This window comes from Procambarus clarkii, chromosome 86 (assembly GCF_040958095.1).
Source record: "Procambarus clarkii isolate CNS0578487 chromosome 86, FALCON_Pclarkii_2.0, whole genome shotgun sequence".
In the NCBI taxonomy this organism is placed as follows: Eukaryota; Metazoa; Arthropoda; class Malacostraca; order Decapoda; family Cambaridae; genus Procambarus; species Procambarus clarkii.
This window is the reverse complement of record NC_091235.1, coordinates 6583861-6604973: the sequence shown is the minus strand read 5'-3', so window position 1 is coordinate 6604973 and position 21113 is coordinate 6583861. Positions and strand designations below refer to the sequence as shown.

Here is a 21113-nt window from a genome sequence, read left to right as displayed (position 1 = left end):
GTGAACAATAAATCATGACCTGCCAGGGAACACTATGGTCGTGAGTAAGTGTCCCAGGACCGTCTCGGACACCTGACACCGGGTCAAGTGTCCCAGAGGGGACATGAGAGGGGGGACGGGAGAGGGTGAGAGAGAGAGAGAGAGAGAGAGAGAGAGAGAGAGAGAGAGGGGGGTGGGAGAGGGTGAGAGAGAGAGAGAGGTGAAAGAGGAAAGGATGAAAACAGAATTATTACAGAAAGTGGAATGACAGAAAATATTACCATGAAAGGGAGAGGTCAATTGATGAATGATTCCGATTCTCAGCCATAATTCCCGGGTTCGAATCTCGACCAAAGAAGAAACGAATTGGTGGCGTTTCCTTTGACTTCGTGTGTGTGTTTATCTAGCAGTAAATAGGGACCCGGAAGTTACAGTTTCTGGGCCCAGCCAGCAGTTACACACACACACACACACACACACACACACACACACACACACACACACACACACACACACACGCACACACACACACACACACACACACACACACACACACACACACACACGCACACACACACACACACACACACACACACACACACACTCACACACTCACAGGCGGGACCGAGACGGGGACCAAAGAGCCAGAGCTCAACCCCCGCAAGCACAATTAGGCGAGTACACACACACACACACACACACACATACACACACACACACACACACACACACACACACACACACACACACACACACACACACACACACACAGGCACGCGCGCGCGCGCACGCGCGAACGAGGGGACACAGGTGGAAAATGAGTACCCACATGAGCCACCGGGACGTTAGAAAGAACTTTTTCAGTGTCAGAGTAGTTAATAAATGGCATGCATTAGACAGTGATGTGGTGGAGGCTGACTCCATACACAGTTTAAAGTGTAGATATGATAGAGCCCAGTAGGCTCAGGAATCTGTACACCTGTTGATTGACGGTTGAGAGGCGGGACCAAAGATCCAGAACTCAGCCCCGACAAGCACATCTAGGTGAGTACAACTATGTGAGTACACACACACACACATGTAGATATGTGTATAGAGTGTAGATATGATAGAGCCCAGTAGGCTCAGGAATCTGTACACCAGTTGATTGACGGTTGAGAGGCGGGACCAAAGAGCCAGAGCTCAACCCCCGCAAGCACAACTAGGTAAGTACAACTAGGTGAGTACACATCCTTCACAAACTTGGAAAAGGAGGCTTTCGGGGCCCTATATACAGCGGAGGTGAGACCAACTGTTCAGTATGCAGCCCCAGCATGGAACCATCACCTGATAAAGGACGGACAAGGAGAAACTAGAAAGTCCAAATATATAGAATAAGACTCGTTCCTCAGCTGAAGGACTTGAGCTATGAGGAAAGACTGAGAGAACTGGACTTTTTCACCCTAGAGGAAAAGAGGAATGACTGTTGTACTAGAACAACCCGTCCTCAGACCAAGTCCATTCCATCCAGCGGTCGACCCCAAAGACGCATTCATCAATTTTAACATGTTATTCATTCAAAATAGGAGTTTTCCCAAATATAAATGAATATTATATAAATTATCATCCACACTTCCGTGGAAATAAAGTAATATATAACAATGGAATATTGTTATAGATTAGCATATTGTGCATATTTAGGCATTGGTTAGGTTAGGTGTTTAGGTTCTGTTGGCGATTATTTGTATTTGTAGTACGTGGGTGAAGCATTTATAGCGTTGTGGTTCGAACAAAAGTCACCAGTGAACCACTTGTTCCTGAAGTGTTCGAACGTCATCAGTTGTGAGTCGTGTGTAAACCGATTTTCTTTCGTAAACAGCGGGTTTGGCGGGTGGATAGAATGGCCTTTAGGCCTTTGTTTATGAGGTCGGGCTGACTAGGAAATGGTATTAGCTCGCGAAATTGACACACCGTCCAGTTTTCTCTTCAGGGGGCCCTCTGGTAGGTTAGGTTAAGGACACGTTAGTACGACAGTTTCTAGACGTTAGGAAAGCAAGAGAGAGAGAGAGACAGAGACCGAAACCGACCGACTCGCTCATTCGTTATACTCCCAAGTTGTTCGTTCACGTCTGTGTGTCTTCTTCATCCACACCGTTGTCAGACGTCATGTCTGTCTCTCGCGGTGGTCCCCAGCAGCGTCTCCATCAGGTGAGCTGGTGAGGTGTCCCTAGTGACCGGCTTCCTTCCCTTGTCTCATCTCACAAGCCAGACAACATGAACGATCCAGAACAATTAAGAGTGGCTTATGGCGCCCCTTCTCAACTCTAGCGATTCGAGAGAGTGTAGGAGTTCTCTCAGAGTTCTTGGAATATGCCTGATGTCATCTTGGGCCGGGAGCCTTCAGGTATGACTTCCTGTTGAAACCTCTCCAAGAGTTTAGATTTTGATTCAGCTTCAGTGATCTCGTTGCCATGATGGCAAAGGAATTATTTACCAATCAATCAATCCCTTAGGGAAGAGAGGGGGGAAAGGGGCATCCTTCAGGGCTACCCAAATCCTATTAAATTTCCATCTATTTAATTAAATTTTTAAACCTTCTGCCCCACCTTTTCCCGCCTTGTCGACGGCCAGGCCTTGGCTAGTCTGGGGCTGTGTGAAAGAGGTTCTCTAGATTCCCCGAGAACCCCTTCCACACAGGGGGTGGAAAAGGGGTTCTTTTAACCAGGTTTTCTATCCAGTTCTTCCTCTCACGCACCCCCTTCGTTCCCTCTTTTCTTGCCCCACACAAAGGCTCCCTTCCCACCCCCGAAGTCCTTCCCCAGAGCCTCAGTGGAGGGTCGCTTGAACACACGAGAGATCTGATGGAATTTACACTGGAGGATTTAATGGCTTGAAAAGTAATGGATGAAAGGGCTTAGCCGTATGGTTAGTGTTTATTTGGTGAAGATACGGGGTGTTGGGGCCCTTGATGGTGGGTCCTTGTTGTGGTTGTGTTGGGTCTCTTGTGTTGTGGTGGTGTTGGGTCTCTTGTGTTGTGGTGGTGTTGGGTCTGTTGTGTTGTTGGTGTTGGGTCTCTCTTGTGTTGTTGGTGTTGGGTCTGTTGTGTTGTTGGTGTTGGGTCTCTCTTGTGTTGTTGGTGTTGGGTCTGTTGTGTTGTTGGTGTTGGGTCTCTCTTGTGTTGTTGGTGTTGGGTCTGTTGTGTTGTTGGTGTTGGGTCTCTCTTGTGTTGTTGGTGTTGGGTCTCTCTTGTGTTGTTGGTGTTGGGTCTCTCTTGTGTTGTTGGTGTTGGGTCTCTCTTGTGTTGTTGGTGTTGGGTCTGTTGTGTTGGTGGTGTTGGGTCTCTCTTGTGTTGGGTGTCTGTTGTGTTGTTGGTGTCTGTTGTGTTGTTGGTGTTGGGTGTCTGTTGTGTTGGGTGTCTGTTGTGTTGGGTGTCGATGATGAACATGATGAACATCCGAAGTTCCTCATGTCCTCCCTGAGAGTGATCCTGGTGTGGGTTACGTGGGTGGACGAACCCACACCTCGTTTCCATCTCTCTACATAGAACACCAATCAGAATGCAGCTACTACCTTCAAACGCATCACCTGATTGGCCCAGTCATAGGTTCCCATGATGTTATTGGGAACAGGCAAAAGGGGGGATAACACTCCTACTGTTGTTAGTGAGGTCACGGTGACCTGATCCAACCCAAGTCTACCACTATTTCACCCCCAGAAAGTAGAAAGAAAGAAAAAAAGTAGGGGGTTGAAATAGCCTAAGCTACTCTATCCCTTTGAGATGTATTTCTTTTTTGTCTCAATAAACATGAACTTGAACCCAGAAAGTAGCTCCTTAGAGCTGGTAGTCTTACGATCCGCCCATGCCACATAACTGAGATGCATAACCTGTGTCATCTTGCATAACCAGATGTCGTATGTCTTTCACTAATCTGAATTGCAAATAAGATTACCTATATCCAACACAAGGGTACTCCATCCTGGTATAAGGATAATCATACTAATGCACAACAATTTACAACCACGGGTGTGCCAGTTGGGCTGAGAGAGGCTTAGGCTTGCCCACAACTATCATCACCACAATTACCACTACTAGCATCACAACTATATCATCCACCATCACTACAACTACCAGCATTGCTTCAACACCAATCAACCATCACCATCATCACCATGTAACACAAGATCATGAAAAGTCACCTTTTATTACTCAGGCACTATTAATATTACAACCACCTCGCCTACAACCACAACCACCTCGCCGACAACCACAACCACCTCGCCTACAACCACACCCACCTCGCCTACAACCACAACCACCTCGCCTACAACCACAACCACCTCGCCTACAACCACAACCACCTCACCAACAACCACAACCACCTCACCTACAACCACAACCATCTCACAACCACAACCACCTCACCTACAACCACAACCACCTCACTTACAACCACAACCACCTCACCTACAACCACAACCACCTCACCTACAACCACAACCACCTCACCTACAACCACAACCACCTCACCTAAAACCACAACCACCTCACCTACAACCACAACCACCTCGCCTACAACCACAACCACCTCACCTACAACCACAACCACCTCACCTACAACCACAACCACCTCACCTACAACCACAACCACCTCACCTACAACCACAACCACCTCACCTACAACCACAACCACCATTACAGGTTCTCTTAAATTAATAGACGACTAGTGCCTGTCAATCTGGCGACGAAAACACACTTGATGATTCTTGATCAATTAAGAGTGTAACAAAAGGTAGGAATATGACCGGCAGATGAAGGCAAGGCAATAGGTAAGATGTATTAAGGGGAGGGAGGGAAAGGGAAGGTGAAGAATAAATGGAAGTGAAGGGTCCAGAGGGTTGTATGGAGAAGGAGTAAGGAGATTAGGTAAGGAAGGAAGGAAAGGTAAAAGGATTATAAGTATTTTCCTTCAACATTTTCGTTTGATCCTCTCATCTCTCTCCCTCTATCTTCATCTCATCTCTCAGCGACTACCTCTATCCCCCTCAATCTCATCTATCTCAACCCTTTCATCAGCTCCATCTCGCCACCTGCTGGAGCAGGTCCACCTGACCCAGTGGGTAAACCTGTCGTGATATTTGTCCTCCGTAAATACCTGCTGCCTCCCCCAGCACCAGGCTCTGGCGTCCGCGATCACAATACGATTTTGAATAGTTTTTCCTACCTATTTACATGTTCTGTATCTTGTAATTGTTCATTTTGTTGCTTGTGGTCAACGAGGAGTGGGATACGAACCGTGGTGTCAGGTCAAGAGACGATACGAGGCCTTAGGGAGCGGAATAAGAGGCTGTGGGTATCTGTACTGAGTAAGGTCATTTTATCCCCATTCTTTTTCCCTTTACGCCGGACGCCAACAACAGTCTCACTGATCAGACCGCCTATCAACCAGGCGTCCTGGTAGAGACCGGGCCCCGGGACCCGGGACCGCAAGGACAGTGATCACTGGAGGGAGGGAGTTATCAGGGAAGCGCCAAGCCATTACTACTATATAGCACTTGGAAGGGATCAGGATTTGGGATGGGACGGGGAGAAAGGAATGGTGCCCAATCACTTCTGGGACGGTCGGGGATTGAACGCCGACCTACCTACCCTGTGTCTACCTTGTGATGAATAAGGGAATCGATGTCCCCGCGGCCCGGTCTCAGACCAGACCTCCAGCCTGGTGGTCTGATCAACCAGGCTGTTAGACGCCGCTGCTCGCAGTCCTGCTCCAGAAACCTTTCTATATCTTGCAATGCTAATTTCGTAGATGATGTAATATCATAAATCTGGGGCAGCGAGGGCTTGAAAATGCCGCCTGGGAATGGGGGGGGGGGTGGCGGGACATGGGAGAGAGGTGTGACATAGACAGGGGTGGGACATGGGGGATGGGAGGGAATGGTTGAGGGTATTTGGGAGGGTAGACCCTCACGCTTCGCTGACAATGGGACCAAGAACGCGCAATTTGTTTGGGCGGAGCGAAGTAGGAGGGAGGAGCATCAGTCCAGGTAGTGGGTAAAACATTGGCAAGGAAAACGGAGACCAGTGAAGAGAGAGAGAGAGAGAGAGAGAGAGAGAGAGAGAGAGAGAGAGAGAGAAAAGGGAGAGAGAAAAGAGAGAGAAGAGACAGAGGGATGAGAGGAGAGGAATATCAAACATACTAGACGATAAAGGGAAGGGAAAGGGGATTGAAATTTTTTTTTTAAATTTTGCCCCGAGGGGCGAGTTTATTGGGCATTGAAGAGCCTTTAAAACGGTATAACACCCACTCCTCTGTCCCGTCAAGGAGGGCTCGGGGAACACACACCCTACGTACACCATCATATTGTACATCTTTTGGGGGGGTTAGGTTAGGTTACGTTCGGCTAGAAGTTAGGCCAGGTTGGGACGGGTTAGCATAGGTTGGTTTAGGACGGGTTAGGATAGATTGGGTCAGGACGGGTTAGGATAGGTCGGGTTTATTTATAGAATAACAGTGACGTAGACGGTGCATACTATGACCATGTCCTAGACCCTACTCGACCATAGCCTCCTGCAGCGCGGCCAGACGACGCTGACCGTTAAGGAACACCACAAGAAAGCTATACCTTCTCCATGCTGCTTCAAGATTTATGATCCCCCCACGAGTTCCCCCACCCCCTTCCCCCCCCCTTCCCTACGGAGCTACGACCCTTGGAGGATAGAGAGGCAGCCACACGGAGAAATCCTATCCACAGCTAAAGGACCTTTAAGGCTATCCTCACGAAGCATGGCTAGGAAGTTTACACATAATAAGGATCTTGCATCGTGCTTAAGGATTTGAGGACCACCTTGAGTGTGGTCCTCTCCTCCTCCTCCCTCGCTCCTCGTCCTGTTCCATCCACTTCAAGCCGTCCGGCACTAAGGGGTAATGGGCCACCACACATACACCAGACCTCCCCCTCACTGCCTGGCCCTCCCTGCTGCGCCTGCCTCAGGTGACCTCGCCCCTCTCTTCTAGCTGACGGGTTCAAGTGGCCCCGGAGTCCTGTGTCAGGGCCCCGGAGTCCTGTGTCAGGGCCCCGGAGTCCTGTGTCAGGGCCCCGGAGTCCTGTGTCAGGGCCCCGGAGTCCTGTGTCAGGGCCCCGGAGTCCTGTGTCAGGGCCCCGGAGTCCTGTGTCAGGGCCCCGGAGTCCTGTGTCAGGGCCCCGGAGTCCTGTGTCAGGCCACCGGGTCATTAAGTTAGGTCTCCCTGGCCAGCGTTACCTTTGGCAGCCTCTACATACAAGCCGCATTTGGAGGGAACCTCGTATGGAAAGTTTTAGAAATGTGGAATTAGTGGAATTAAGAATGAGTTATGATAGCAGGCGGGCTGTCCGCCTTGCTGACACGATGTTATGATAGCAGGCGGGCTGTCCGCCTTACTGACACGATGTTATGATAGCAGGCGGGCTGTCCGCCTTACTGACACGATGTTATGATAGCAGGCGGGCTGTCCGCCTTGCTGACACGATGTTATGATAGCAGGCGGGCTGTCCGCCTTACTGACACGATGTTATGATAGCAGGCGGGCTGTCCGCCTTACTGACACGATGTTATGATAGCAGGCGGGCTGTCCGCCTTGCTGACACGATGTTATGATAGCAGGCGGGCTGTCCGCCTTACTGACACGATGTTATGATAGCAGGCGGGCTGTCCGCCTTACTGACACGATGTTATGATAGCAGGCGGGCTGTCCGCCTTGCTGACACGATGTTATGATAGCAGGCGGGCTGTCCGCCTTACTGACCTTACTGACACGATGTTATGATAGCAGGCGGGCTGTCCGCCTTACTGACACGATGTTATGATAGCAGGCGGGCTGTCCGCCTTACTGACACGATGTTATGGTAGCAGGCGGGCTGTCCGCCTTACTGACACGATGTTATGATAGCAGGCGGGCTGCCCGCCTTACTGACACGATGTTATGGAAGCAGGCGGGCTGTCCGCCTTACTGACACGATGTTATGATAGCAGGCGGGCTGTCCGCCTTACTGACACGATGTTACGATAGCAGGCGGGCTGTCCGCCTTACTGACACGATGTTACGATAGCAGGCGGGCTGTCCGCCTTACTGACACGATGTTACGATAGCAGGCGGGCTGTCCGCCTTACTGACACGATGTTATGATAGCAGGCGGGCTGTCCGCCTTACTGACACGATGTTATGGTAGCAGGCGGGCTGTCCGCCTTACTGACACGATGTTACGATAGCAGGCGGGCTGTCCGCCTTGCTGACACGATGTTATGATAGCAGGCGGGCTGTCCGCCTTACTGACACGATGTTATGATAGCAGGCGGGCTGTCCGCCTTGCTGACACGATGTTATGATAGCAGGCGGGCTGTCCGCCTTACTGACACGATGTTATGATAGCAGGCGGGCTGTCCGCCTTACTGACACGATGTTATGATAGCAGGCGGGCTGTCCACCTTGCTGACACGATGTTATGATAGCAGGCGGGCTGTCCGCCTTATCTTACCTCGCGATGATTTCGGGGCTCAACGTCCCCGCGGCCCGGTCCTCGACCAGGACTCGTGGTAGTTGCCTTACTGACACGATGTGTGTGTTTTCTTGCTGGGTGGCTGCTGTATGGTAAGTGTTGGACATGGTTACCCTTAAGGAACACAGTAAAGTAGCCGTCACAACTGCAAGAAAAATGACAGGTTGGATAACAAGAAGTTTTCACACTAGAGATGCTATCTATACCAATGATGATACTCTTCAAGACGCTAGTGCTCTCTAGAGTGGAGTACTGCTGCACAATGACAGCCCCTTTCAAAGCTGGAGAAATTGCTGGCCTGGAGAGCGTGCAGAGATCCTTTACTGCTAGAATCCACTCAGTAAAACATCTAAACTATTGGGACCGACTAATATACCTAAATGTATATTCTCTTGAGCGCAGACGGGAGAGATACATAATAATCTACATGTGGAAAATAGTAGAAGGGCTGGTCCCAAACCTGCACACAGAAATAACATCACATGAGACCAGAAGGCATGGCAGGATGTGCAGAATACCCCCGTTGAAGAGCAGAGGTGCAACAGGTACTCTGAGAGAGAACTATCAACATCAGAGGCCCGAGACTGTTCAACACGCTTCCACTACACATAAGGGACATAACTGGCCGACCCCTCACAGTGTTCAAGAGAGAACTCGATAAGCACCTCCAAAGGCTACATGATCAACCAGGCTGTTGGACGCGGCTGCTCGCAGCCTGACGTATGAGTCACAGCCTGGTTGACCAGTCCAGCAACAAGGATTCCTGGTCGAGGACCGGGCCGCGGGGACGTTGAGCCCCGAAATCATCGCATGGTAACCGCAAGATAAGGTTCTTCACATACATATATTTCAACATATGTGGGTGTGTGCATATGCTGTGGAGAACTCTTGTATGTACACTCTGGAGCCTTAAGTATAAGTGTAGCTGCTCCTCGTTGCAAGGGCCACATTTTTGGGTAGATGGTGTTTTTGCGTTCACTTTTTTTCTTCGTGCGCGAAGGTAACAACACTCCTACAATGCATCCCTCCCCCACCCACCTTAACCTTTAAACCCACCGACCCCAACCCACCTCCCACCGACCCCAACCCACCTCCCACCGACCCCAACCCACCTCCCACCGACCCCAACCCACCTCCCACTGACCCCAACCCACCTCCCACTGACCCCAACCCACCTCCCACTGACCCCAACCCACCTCCCACTGACCCCAACCCACCTCCCACTGACCCCAACCCACCTCCCACCGACCCTAACCCACCTCCCACTGACCCCAACCCACCTCCCATTGACCCCAACCCACCTCCCACTGACCCCAACCCACCTCCCACTGACCCCAACCCACCTCCCACTGACCCCAACCCACCTCCCACTGACCCCAACCCCACTATAACCAGCCCCAGACACCCCTGCAGCCCTCCACCCACCGCAAAACGCAGCGCTGATCCCCGGTGGAGAGTCTTCGGCACGCGGCCTCTTTCATCGCTGGGCGGAGGCCGGAGGTCTTGTGGCTACCTCCATAGTCGTACCGCTGGTGTACGACCCTTTGTCTCTCCAAGACCGCCGCTGGACGACCCCATAACTCACCACCAGGATATGTTGAGTCCGGCGTCTCAAAGACTCTCAAAGAGGTACTACTGGAATCAGTGATCAAGTCTCACGTACTGATGCCTGACGCTTGAATTATATTTTTCACCACAAGCTTTGAGGAACCTTATTTAATTTTACCATTACGTGTAACCTTACCTGGAGGTTACCTTAAGATGATTTCCGGGCTTAGCGTCCCTGCGGCTCTGTTCTGGGAGTTGTTCTACTCCCCAAGCCCGGCCCGAGGCCAGGCTTGACTTGTGAAAGCTTGGTCCACTAGGTTGTTGCTTGGAGCGGCTCGCAGGCCCACATACCCACCACAGCCTGGTTGGTCCGGCACTCCTTGAAGAAAACTATCTAGTTTCCTCTTGAAGATGTCCACGGTTGTTCCGGCAATATGTCTTTTGCTTGCTGGAAGGATGTTGAACAACCGCGGACCTCTGATGTTTATACAGTGTTCTCTGATTGTGCCTATGGCACCTCTGCTCTTCACTGGTTCTATTCTGCATTTTCTCCCATATCGTTCACTCCAGTATATTTGTTATTTTACTGTGCAGATCAGGGACCTGGCCCTCCAGTATTTTCTACGTGTATATTATTTGATATCTCTCTCGTCTCCTTTCTAGTGAGTACATTTGGAGAGCTTTGAGACGATACCAATAATTTAGGTGCTTTATCGCGTCTATGCATGCCATATATGTTCTCTGTATTCCTTCTTTCAGCAATCAGGCCTCCTCGTTGCTAGAATGGTCAACCAGGCTGTTGGAAGCGGCTGTTCGCATCCTAACGTATGAATCACAGCCTGGATGATCAGGTATCATCATTGGTCAAACAACTCTGCTGAATGAAATAGTCTGCCCGTGTAAACGCCTACACATTACCCGCTCCGCTCCGTTTTCTTTCATCACCCGTAAAAAAAGCCCGCCATTGAGGGACTGTTGTCCAAAGTTTCCCTTCTTCAGACAATGTTAGGATGATCATTTTCTCATAAGTGGGGGGGGGGGGCACAAAACAAAAATCGTTCATCACTAAGCAGTCTTGAGATCAGTGTTTAATGACCATTAGTTGTCTTAGTCTCAAAATATTATACACATCTGGTATCTTAGTTGGTGTTATGGTGAATGTGAAATTCGGTATTTCAGGTCCTAAGAAGTATAGTCATTTTTCATTGTGTTGACCAGTTCCCCATTCTCTCTCATTCTGAATCATATTATCAGGCTTAGAGCTTCACCCTACTAGTTTACCCTATGAAAACAAATAGGTTACTGACCCGACAATTGGTTTAGCAACCCAGTCAAGTCCACAATATTTATGCCTGGTCCGGCATGAATATTGTGACGTAACACAGTCCGTGCACACCATATATACAACAATATATCTGACTTTCGGTGAGTGGGTTGAATGTGTTTACAGAATGACGGTGATGACGTAGAGGGGGTAGGTACTGTTCTCAGGTATTGGAGCCTACTCGCCCAGGGAGGGGAGGGTGGGAGGCTTTGTTTATGTTTGTGGGGTAACTGGTCGCTTCTGATTATTCTCCTACAAGCCCTCTCTCCTTCCATACGGTGTTTGTATGGAAGCATGATATCTCGGTTACCAAGAGGCAACAGTTTACATGTATATTGCGACGGGTCGGTGGCGGAGGATGGCAGGGCAGGGTGTGGTGTCCTAATAAGGGATTATACGGAGTTTGGGACTGTGGACAGGATAATTGAACTCCGGCTTAGTAATTATATGTCATCCACACAAGCTGAACTGCAGGCCATTCTGGCGTGTTTGGAGGAAGTACGTCATGACGACAAAAATGTTTTTGTATTTGTCGATAGCCGAGGAGCACTGGAGTCCTTAAACAGTCGAAACCCAGTCTTCATGTCTATAGTTGAGGATTGTAAGAGAAGAATAGCTGAGATACAGCTGAAAGGTTATAGTGTGAAATTCATGTGGATTCCATCTCATGTTGGAATAGTGCTCAACGAGGTGGCGGATGACTTGGCCAAACGTGCCACATCAAAACCACAAGTTGACATTGAATGTGAATTCACAATGAGACAAATAAGAAGCAAAATCAGAAATATTCAGGCACAGGCGGGAGTGGAGAGGAGAGAGATTATGTATGAGAGAAGTCAAACCATGCAACACTACATGTATGTGAGTCAAAACACCCATTTCACTTATGGTAAAAGGAGAAATGCTTGGAGTGACTCTGTGTACATGCGGCTCAGGCTTGGGTACAAATATTACTGGGAATATGGGATAGATGTTCATGATAATGACACGAAGTGTAAACTATGTGGTATGTTAAGGTCTCACACCCTTGCCCATTCTTGATTGTCCGTTGATTAATGTATATAGAAACACTGAGATAAGGACTGTTCCTGAACAAATAGCCTGGATGTGTCACAACGGAAAGGTTGATGATATTCTTGAGAGATATAAGAATTTTGCACCAAGATTGTAATATTTTGTTGAATTATCTGCAGGTGTCTTGCAAATTGTCTATACAGTATACCTAGGTCATAAAAGTATTTGTGTGTACGTCTGATACCATACTACTTGTGAAGGTGGAAATGTATATTTTTACCTCTCAGAATGTTTGGTAATATGTTTATTGTTTGTGATGTGTGTCTATGTATATATTAACACGTTGTACTGAATGGGGTGAGAATAGCTTGAGCTACCTCATCCCTTTGTGTGTATTTTACCTCAATAAACTTATTTCAATTTCAATTCAATTTCTCCTTCCATCTATTTCTACTTCCTTCCTTTTTCTTCCCCTACCTTCTCTCTCTCTTCTCTCTCTCTCTCTCCCTTTCCCCCTTCTCTCTTCCTCTCTCTATATTCTCTCTCCCTCTCTTCATTCTCTCTCCCTCTCTTTCCATTCTATCTCCCTCTCTCTCTTCATTCTCTCCCTCCCTCCCTCCCTCCCTCCCTAGTCTCTCCCTCTCTCTCCATTCTCTCTTTCCCTCCCTCTCTAATGACCAATAATCCATAACAGTTGCAGAGTATCTAATTTAATCCTCAGCGTCTGTAATTTGAATAGAAAACCATGATGGATACGCTCCCCCCCTTCCCTTCCACATGGAAGACACGTACTCCCCTTCCCATAGGGGACGCTGACCCCCCCTCCCCCCTGCCCATATCCGTTCCACCATGTCCGCCTCCTGTTGCAAACGCCGCTGTGGTTATTTACTCACCTAATTGTGCTTGCGGGGGTTGACATTCAGCTCTTTGGTCCCGCCTCTTAACCGTTTATGAACAGACGTTTCTGTACTTCCCATGACCCTCAGGCCCGTGGCCCATACGGGAGCACATGGCCCGGGCCACTGGCAGGAATGGAATTATCAGGGAGAAAGCGCCAAGCCATTACGACTATATAGCGCTTACAAGGGGTCAGGATAAGGATTTGGGATGGGACGGAGGGAAAGGAATGGTCCCCAACCATTTAGACGATCGGGAATTGAACGCAGACCTGTATGACGCGAGACTCCGTAAAGAATGCAACGGTTTTGTCTAACCAGAGACGCATGAATCAAGAAAGCCAGATCACTTATCAATCCCGATGCTCAGGAAACGTCAATTTTGCGATGTTTTTGCTCTTCACTAATAGAACACATTTTTAACGTCTTGGACGATTCCTTGAGCGATTCTCAAGGACGATTGTCTTGTGAGTGGTGCTGCCAGCCGCACGGTGCTCAATATAGGCGACTGAAGCATTAGAGCAACGCTGCTGACATAGGGGTCACACCCTAGACATGGGGGGCATGGCGCCAAGAAGTATCTGGGAAAATTGGGTTCTGAGGTGATCACGTCAGGAGGAAGACACGTACTAGAGCATGTATACAAGCACGTACTATACACGTGCACGTATAGCACGTACTATACAAGCCGTGTCGTACCCGAGAGAGTCAGAACCCCAAAGTAAATAAATCCAATCTGATCAGATATCACACACACACACAGTGTGTGTGTGTGTGTGTGTGTCAGCGAGCAGCTGATTATTTATGGTTCCTGGTATGTGTTGATGCTTATAATTAGTGTTTGAAGAACAGTCCATAGAACATTATTCTCCTGTACCCGTGGAGTTCTTTAGTGTTCTGGGAACTAGATGATACGGCCAGTGCTGTGTGTGTGTGTGTGTGTGTGTGTGTGTGTGTGTGTGTGTGTGTGTGTGTGTGTGTGTGTGTGTGTGTGTGTGTACTCACCTAATTGTGCTTACGGGGGTTGAACTTTGGCTCTTTGGTCCCGCAATGTGTGTGTGTGTGTGTGTGTGTGTGTGTGTGTGTGTGTGTGTGTGTGTGTGTGTGTGTGTGTGTGTGTGTGTGTGTGGAGGCCAGCCCAAGGATACCTGATCATCCAGGTTGTGATTCAAAAGCCTGATTGGACCAGACCACCAAGCAGGAGGCCTGGTCGATGACCGGGCCGCGGGGACGCTAAGCCCCGAACTCATCACAAGATAACCTCAAGATAAGGCAGGTTAGCAACACAGTATACTGCGGGTTTTAAAGTAATGCAGGTTTTACAACACCTTTTTTTACCATTGTCACATTTGTCTTTAGTTTGCAGAGATTGGAAGCGTTTATAACTTGTAATTTACCCGTGATTGGTTTCTAGAGACCTCTTGTCCCTCGCAACCCAGCTGGGACCAGGTTTATCTGGGAACAACTTGATCAGCAAGGCTGTCGCTCACAGCAGCCCGCATTTAGCATGCAAAGGACACGTTGGCCTGCATGCAACACTGTGTGGTCGGTTGCAAGCACAAAATAATGTATTCCTGGTGGCAAGCTGAAGGTGTTGGGTCTCGCATCACTAACGTCAAAGGTCGCGATGACTTGTATAATTCTCTCTAGTTAGGTGTTCCAGTTTGGTGTGGAACTTATCTTGAGGTTATCTTGAGGTTATCTTGAAAGGTTATATTGAGGTGATTTCGGGGCTTAGTGTCCCCGCGGCCCGGTCCTCGACCAGGCTTTCTTTTTGTTATACACCCCCAGGAAGCAGCCCGTAGCAGCTGTCTAACTCCCAGGTACCTATTTACTGCTAGGTTCTTCCCTCGTGTTGACTTGTTCATCTCTGAGATGCCTCAGGGCTTAACTTTGTGTTATTTGTAGTGTGTTTATGTGGTTGGCAGGGTAGTTAACTGCAGGACACCATAACTGCAGATTATAAATATTTTTCTGTTATGTTTTGAATACTAAAGTGATGTTAGTTTGACAACATATCAATGTTACTGCTGATTTATGTTAATAAATTAGGTAACTAGCTCATAAACGATGTTCCTGAGGAGTCTATTATGTACCTCTGTAACCTTTCCGCTGCCGCCTCCCCGACTGGGTGTGGGAGAGGTGTGGGAGAGGTGTCAGGTCCTATCTGAATCGTAAGACACTACTTAAGATGAGTGGACAGTTTTCAACTCTATTTAAGGTGGTGACTTGGCGTTCGTGTTAGTTAAAAGGAGGTTGAATCACGATATGAATCTCTTAACAGCGGGGAATGTAATTCTGTTGTAATTGTATTAACCATTCTATATATAATGGGACAGTCGGGTCCCATAATTGGGGTAACTGGTGAAAGGCGCCTCCCATTATAGGGGTAACTGACAAGACCTTGTCTAAGGCCTCTTGAAGACATCCACCTTTGTTCCGGCAATATTTCTAGTGCTTACTGGGAGAGTGTTGAACAGCTGTGGACCTCTGATTTTAAGACAGTGTTTTCTGATTGTGCCTATGGCACCTCTGTTCCTAACTGGTTCTTTTCTGCATTTCCTTCCATATCTTTCGCTCCAGTATGTTGTTATTCTACTGTGCAAATTTGGATTCTGGCCATCCAGTATTTTCCACGTATATATTATTTAATACCTCTCTCGTCTCCTTCCCAGAGAGTACATTTTGAGACCTTTGAGACGGTCTCAATAATTTAGATATTTTATCGTTTCAATGCGTGCCGTATATGTTCTCTGTATTCCCTCTAATTCAGAGATCTCTCCTGCTCTGAAAGGGAGGAAGTGAGTACCGAGCAATACTCAAGACGGGACATCACCAGTGATTTAAATAGTATTAGCATTGCTGTGGATGCGAACGTTCTCATAATCCATTCTATCATTTTCCTGGTGTGGGAAAACAAATCCCCAATGTATTTTTTAAAGTGAGGCAGCCTATGACAATCACACACTACCCATGTGTCATCTTGAAACGTTGAGTGAAGCTAGTCCCAAGCGTCAGGCCTCCAACCTTTGACAGACAAGCGGACAGACGGACAGACATTCTCTCTGCTGATTAGCTCATTTTGATCATGTATTTGTTGCAAAGCTCCCTCATTGAAGTCGCGCGATGATTACATGTGAATTTGATGTATGTTGAGAGAATTATGCAGGTACCTGTAGTTGTACCTGGTTGGTACCTGGTTGATGGGGTTCTGGGAGTTCTTCTACTCCCCAAGCCCGGCCCGAGGCCAGGCTTGACTTGTGAGAGTTTGGTCCACCAGTCTGTTGCTTGGAGCGGCCCACAGGCCCACATACCCACCACAGCCCGGTTGGTCCGGCACTCCTTGGAGGAAACAATCTAGTTTCCTCTGAAGATGTAACAATCTAGTTTCCTCTAGAAGATGTCCACGGTTGTTCCGGCAATATTTCTTATACTCGCTGGGAGGATGTTGAACAACCGCGGACCTCTGATGTTTATACAGTGTTCTCTGATTGTGCCTATGGCACCTCTGCTCTTTACTGGTTCTATTCTGCATTTACTTCTGCAGTCCCGAGTCCTGTCCTTAGTAGTCCTGAGCGTACTGGGCTCTATCTACCTGTACCACATTCTGCAGTTGTGGTACAGGAAGTAGCAGTACAGGAAGTAGCAGTACAGGAAGTAGCAGTAGTGTTAACAAAACTCGTTACAGAAACTACGCTGAATCTCAGGATAATTGTGTAATCAGAGACGAATTACTGCCACCACCTGCCACATAATAAAATGTATATATGCTAGTTAGCATTGTAAATGTGTGGCCACGTCTGTGGTAGAAAAAAAAAACCTGCCACCCCTCCCCTTCCCCTGGCCACGCCCGTTCCCCTATCCCTGCCTCCCTCACTCCTTCCCCGCCCCTCCCCTTAGGTACTCTACATTCCTCCCCGACCTGCATGACTTCTCCCCTAATCCATTTCCTCCCTGACCCTCCCTCCCTCCCTCACGCCTAAAGAATGATTAATTTGTTGTGGTCGATCAGCTAATGCTAATTTTACGGCGTGTGTGTACTCTCCTAGTTGTACTCACCTAGTTGTGCTTGCGGGGGTTGAGCTTCGTCTCTTTGGTCCCGCCTCTCAACCGTCAATCAACTGGTGTACAGATTCCTGAGCCTACTGGGCTCTATCATATCTACACTTGAAACTGTGTATGGAGTCAGCCTCCACCACATCACGTGTCCCACCCGTGCTGAAGAGTTTGTCTTTGTCCACCCTTTCAATTCCCCTGAGAATTTTGTAGGTGGTGATCATGTCTCCCCTTACTCTTCTGTTTTCCAGGTTCAGGTTCAGTTGAATTGTTGCAATATTAATTTAGGGTTTCTTATTTCCACGGTCGAGGAGCTGGTAATAGGTATACTGTGTAGGGATACTTGAGAGAGAGAGAGGTATACCCTCTGTGTCATACCTGAACCTGTCCTCGTTATAGCACCTCGTTTTTTTGACGTATGCAGTACACGAGGCAAAAAACTGTCGTACTAGAAAATGGAAGCGGCTGGCGAAATTGACGTACTGTCCCGTTTTCTGTTGGTGGGTTCTCTGGTAGGTTAGGATAAGGTGGCCTTAGTACGACAGTTTCTTGACGTTGGGGACGCTGGCGAAAACGGGCTGCATATCCACTACAACCCCGTTGATCCGACTCTTCCTGCAGGAACGTATCTAATTATTACTTGAAAACTTCCACTTTTGTTCCAGCGACATTTTTTTTTTAGTCGAGAGGAACAGCCGTAGGCCTCAGATGTTCATCTAGTGTTCTCTATGCCTATGGCACCTCTGTTCTTCACTGGGCCGGTTCTGCATTTCCCACCATGACTCTCTCGCTCCAGTATGGTGTTATTTTACTGTTCACTATTGGGACCTGGCCCCTCTAGTATCTCTCAGGTATATACTCACTCACTCACTCACTCACTCACTCACTCACTCACTCACTCACTCACTCACTCACTCACTCACTCACTCACTCACTCACTCACTCTCACACACACAGATTGGACATAGACGAAATGTTCACACGGAATAGTAACAGAACGAGGGGACATGGGTGGAAGCTGGAAACTCAGATGAGTCACAGAGATGTTAGGAAGTTTTCTTTTAGCGTGAGAGTTGTGGGAAAATGGAATGCACTTCAGGAACAGGTTGTGGAAGCAAATACTATTCATAATTTTAAAACCAGGTATGATAGGGAAATGGGACAGGAGTCATTGCTGTAAACAACCGATGCTCGAAAGGCGGGATCCAAGAGTCAATGCTCGATCCTGCAGACACAACTAGGTGAGTACAACTAGGTGAGTACACACACACACACACACACACACACACACACACACACACACACACACACACACACACACACACACACACACACACACACACACACATTCACTCACTCACTCACTCACTCTCTCTCTCTCTCTCTCTCTCTCTCTCTCTCTCTCTCTCTCTCTCTCTCTCTCTCTCTCTCTCTCTCTCTCTCTGTCTCTCTGTCTGTCTGTCTCTCTCTCTCTCTCTCTGTCTCTCTGTCTGTCTGTCTCTCTCTCTCTCTCTCTGTCTCTCTCTCTCTCTCTCTCTCTCTCTCTCTCTCTCTCTCTCTCTCTCTCTCTCTCTCTCTCTCTCTCTCTCTCTCTCTCTCTCTCTCTCTCTCTCTCTCTCTCTCTCTCTCTCTCTCTCTCTCTCTCTGTCTCTCTCTCTGTCTCTCTCTCTCTCTCTCTCTGTCTCTGTCTCTCTCTCTCTCTCTCTCTCTCTCTGTCTCTCTCTCTGTCTCTCTCTCTGTCTCTGTCTCTCTCTCTCTCTCTCTCTCTCTCTCTCGCTCTCTCTCTCTCTCTCTCTCTCTCTCTCTCTCTCTCTCTCTCTCTCTCTCTGTCTCTCTCTCTGTCTCTCTCTCTCTCTCTCTCTGTCTCTGTCTCTCTCTCTCTCTCTCTCTCTGTCTCTCTCTCTGTCTCTCTCTCTGTCTCTGTCTCTCTCTCTCTCTCTCTCTCTGTCTCTCTCTCTGTCTCTCTCTCTGTCTCTGTCTCTCTCTCTCTCTCTGTCTCTCTCTCTGTCTCTCTCTCTGTCTCTGTCTCTCTCTCTCTCTCTCTCTCTCTCTCTGTCTCTCTCTCTCTCTCTCTCTCTCTCTCTCTCTCTGTCTCTCTCTCTCTCTCTCTCTCTCTCTCTCTGTCTCTCTCTCTCTCTCTCTCTCTCTCTCGTCTCCTAGGCTCCAATATAACTAGCCCAGCAGCATAGTACAAGAACATTGGACTTTACCTTAATTGTCTTCGAATAAATTAACTAATCTGAACACTATAGAAAATTATTGTGCATCAATAATAAGAACTAACATTTATAACATTGTAATCAATAATATTAATTCTTAACTTCCTGGTTATCTCGAGGTTATCTTGAGATGATTTCGGGGCTTTAGTGTCCCCGCGGCCCGGTCCTCGACCAGGCCTCCACCCCCAGGAAGCAGCCCGTGACAGCTGACTAACACTCAGGTACCTATTTTACTGCTAGGTAACAGGGGCATAGGGTGAAAGAAACTCTGCCCAATGTTTCTCGCCGGCGCCTGGGATCGAACCCAGGACCACAGGATCACAAGTCCAGCGTGCTGTCCGCTCGGCCGATTTGCTCCTGGAACAGCAAATTTGTGCCATTCTCAGGATTAAGGGAAACTAATCTTCAATTTTGTTTCATTAACATAGAACCAATCGTCAAACACCCCTGGGGTTCCCAACCCAGCGTCAAACACCCCTGGGACTCCCAACCTGGCGTCAAACACCCCTGGGACTCCCAACCTGGCGTCAAACACCCCTGGGGCTCCCAACCCAGCGTCAAACACCCCTGGGACTCCCAACCTGGCGTCAAACACCCCTGGGGTTCCCAACCCAGCGTCAAACACCCCTGGGACTCCCAACCTGGCGTCAAACACCCCTGGGGTTCCCAACCCAGCGTCAAACACCCCTGGGACTCCCAACCTGGCGTCAAACACCCCTGGGGCTCCCTCGCTCTGTTAGAACATCAGCTGGCAGTCAACAGCTGCCAATGCCTTCAGCTGTCGCCTGTTTGTCACGTGGAAAGTAACGCATTAGGCAACGGGAGGGGGAGTTGACTCCCAGGGTGGGGGGGAGGGGGGAGGTGTTTCCCAGTGGGTGGCTTGGGATGGGGGGGGGGGGTCTCACTGGGGAAGGGGGAGAATAGAAGTGACACCTTCTTGAGGTTATGGCCAACTGTTGTTACAGATATTGCTAATCCTCATATGTCATTAACTCTCCCCCTGCCGCTCCATGCCCCTCCCTTTCCCCCCTCCTGCATGCCCCCTTCCCCAATCTTCCATGACCCCTTCCCCCTCATCCTCCATGGCCCTCCTTCCTCCTCCCTCCATTAATAATATTTGTCACCTCTACTATTATCCACGTTGGGACCAGCCCCTCTACTATTTTCCACGTTGGGACCAGCCCCTCTACTATTTTCCACGTTGGGACCAGCCCCTCTACTATTTTCCACGTTGGGACCAGCCCCTCTACTATTTTCCACATTGGGACCAGCCCCTCTACTATTTTCCACGTTGGGACCAGCCCCTCTACTATTTTCCACGTTGGGACCAGCCCCTCTACTATTTTCCACATTGGGACCAGCCCCTCTACTATTTTCCACGTTGGGACCAGCCCCTCTACTATTTTCCACGTTGGGACCAGCCCCTCTACTATTTTCCACGTTGGGACCAGCCCCTCTACTATTTTCCACGTTGGGACCAGCCCCTCTACTATTTTCCACATTGGGACCAGCCCCTCTACTATTTTCCACGTTGGGACCAGCCCCTCTACTATTTTCCACGTT

General features: G+C 48.8%; 2 protein-coding genes across 2 annotated transcripts in view; both read left to right on the top strand.

Annotated features, from left to right (window-relative positions):
* Nucleotides 1-10141, top strand: part of LOC138358756 (uncharacterized) — a 54757-nt gene extending 44616 nt beyond the window's left edge. The window contains exon 2 of the mRNA XM_069316928.1: nucleotides 9494-10141. Within this exon, the coding sequence (XP_069173029.1) occupies nucleotides 9494-10141 (648 nt within the window). The remainder of the gene's footprint in view (nucleotides 1-9493) is intronic.
* Nucleotides 1-21113, top strand: part of LOC138358755 (mucin-22-like) — a 96254-nt gene that overhangs the window by 56200 nt on the left and 18941 nt on the right. The window lies entirely within an intron of this gene.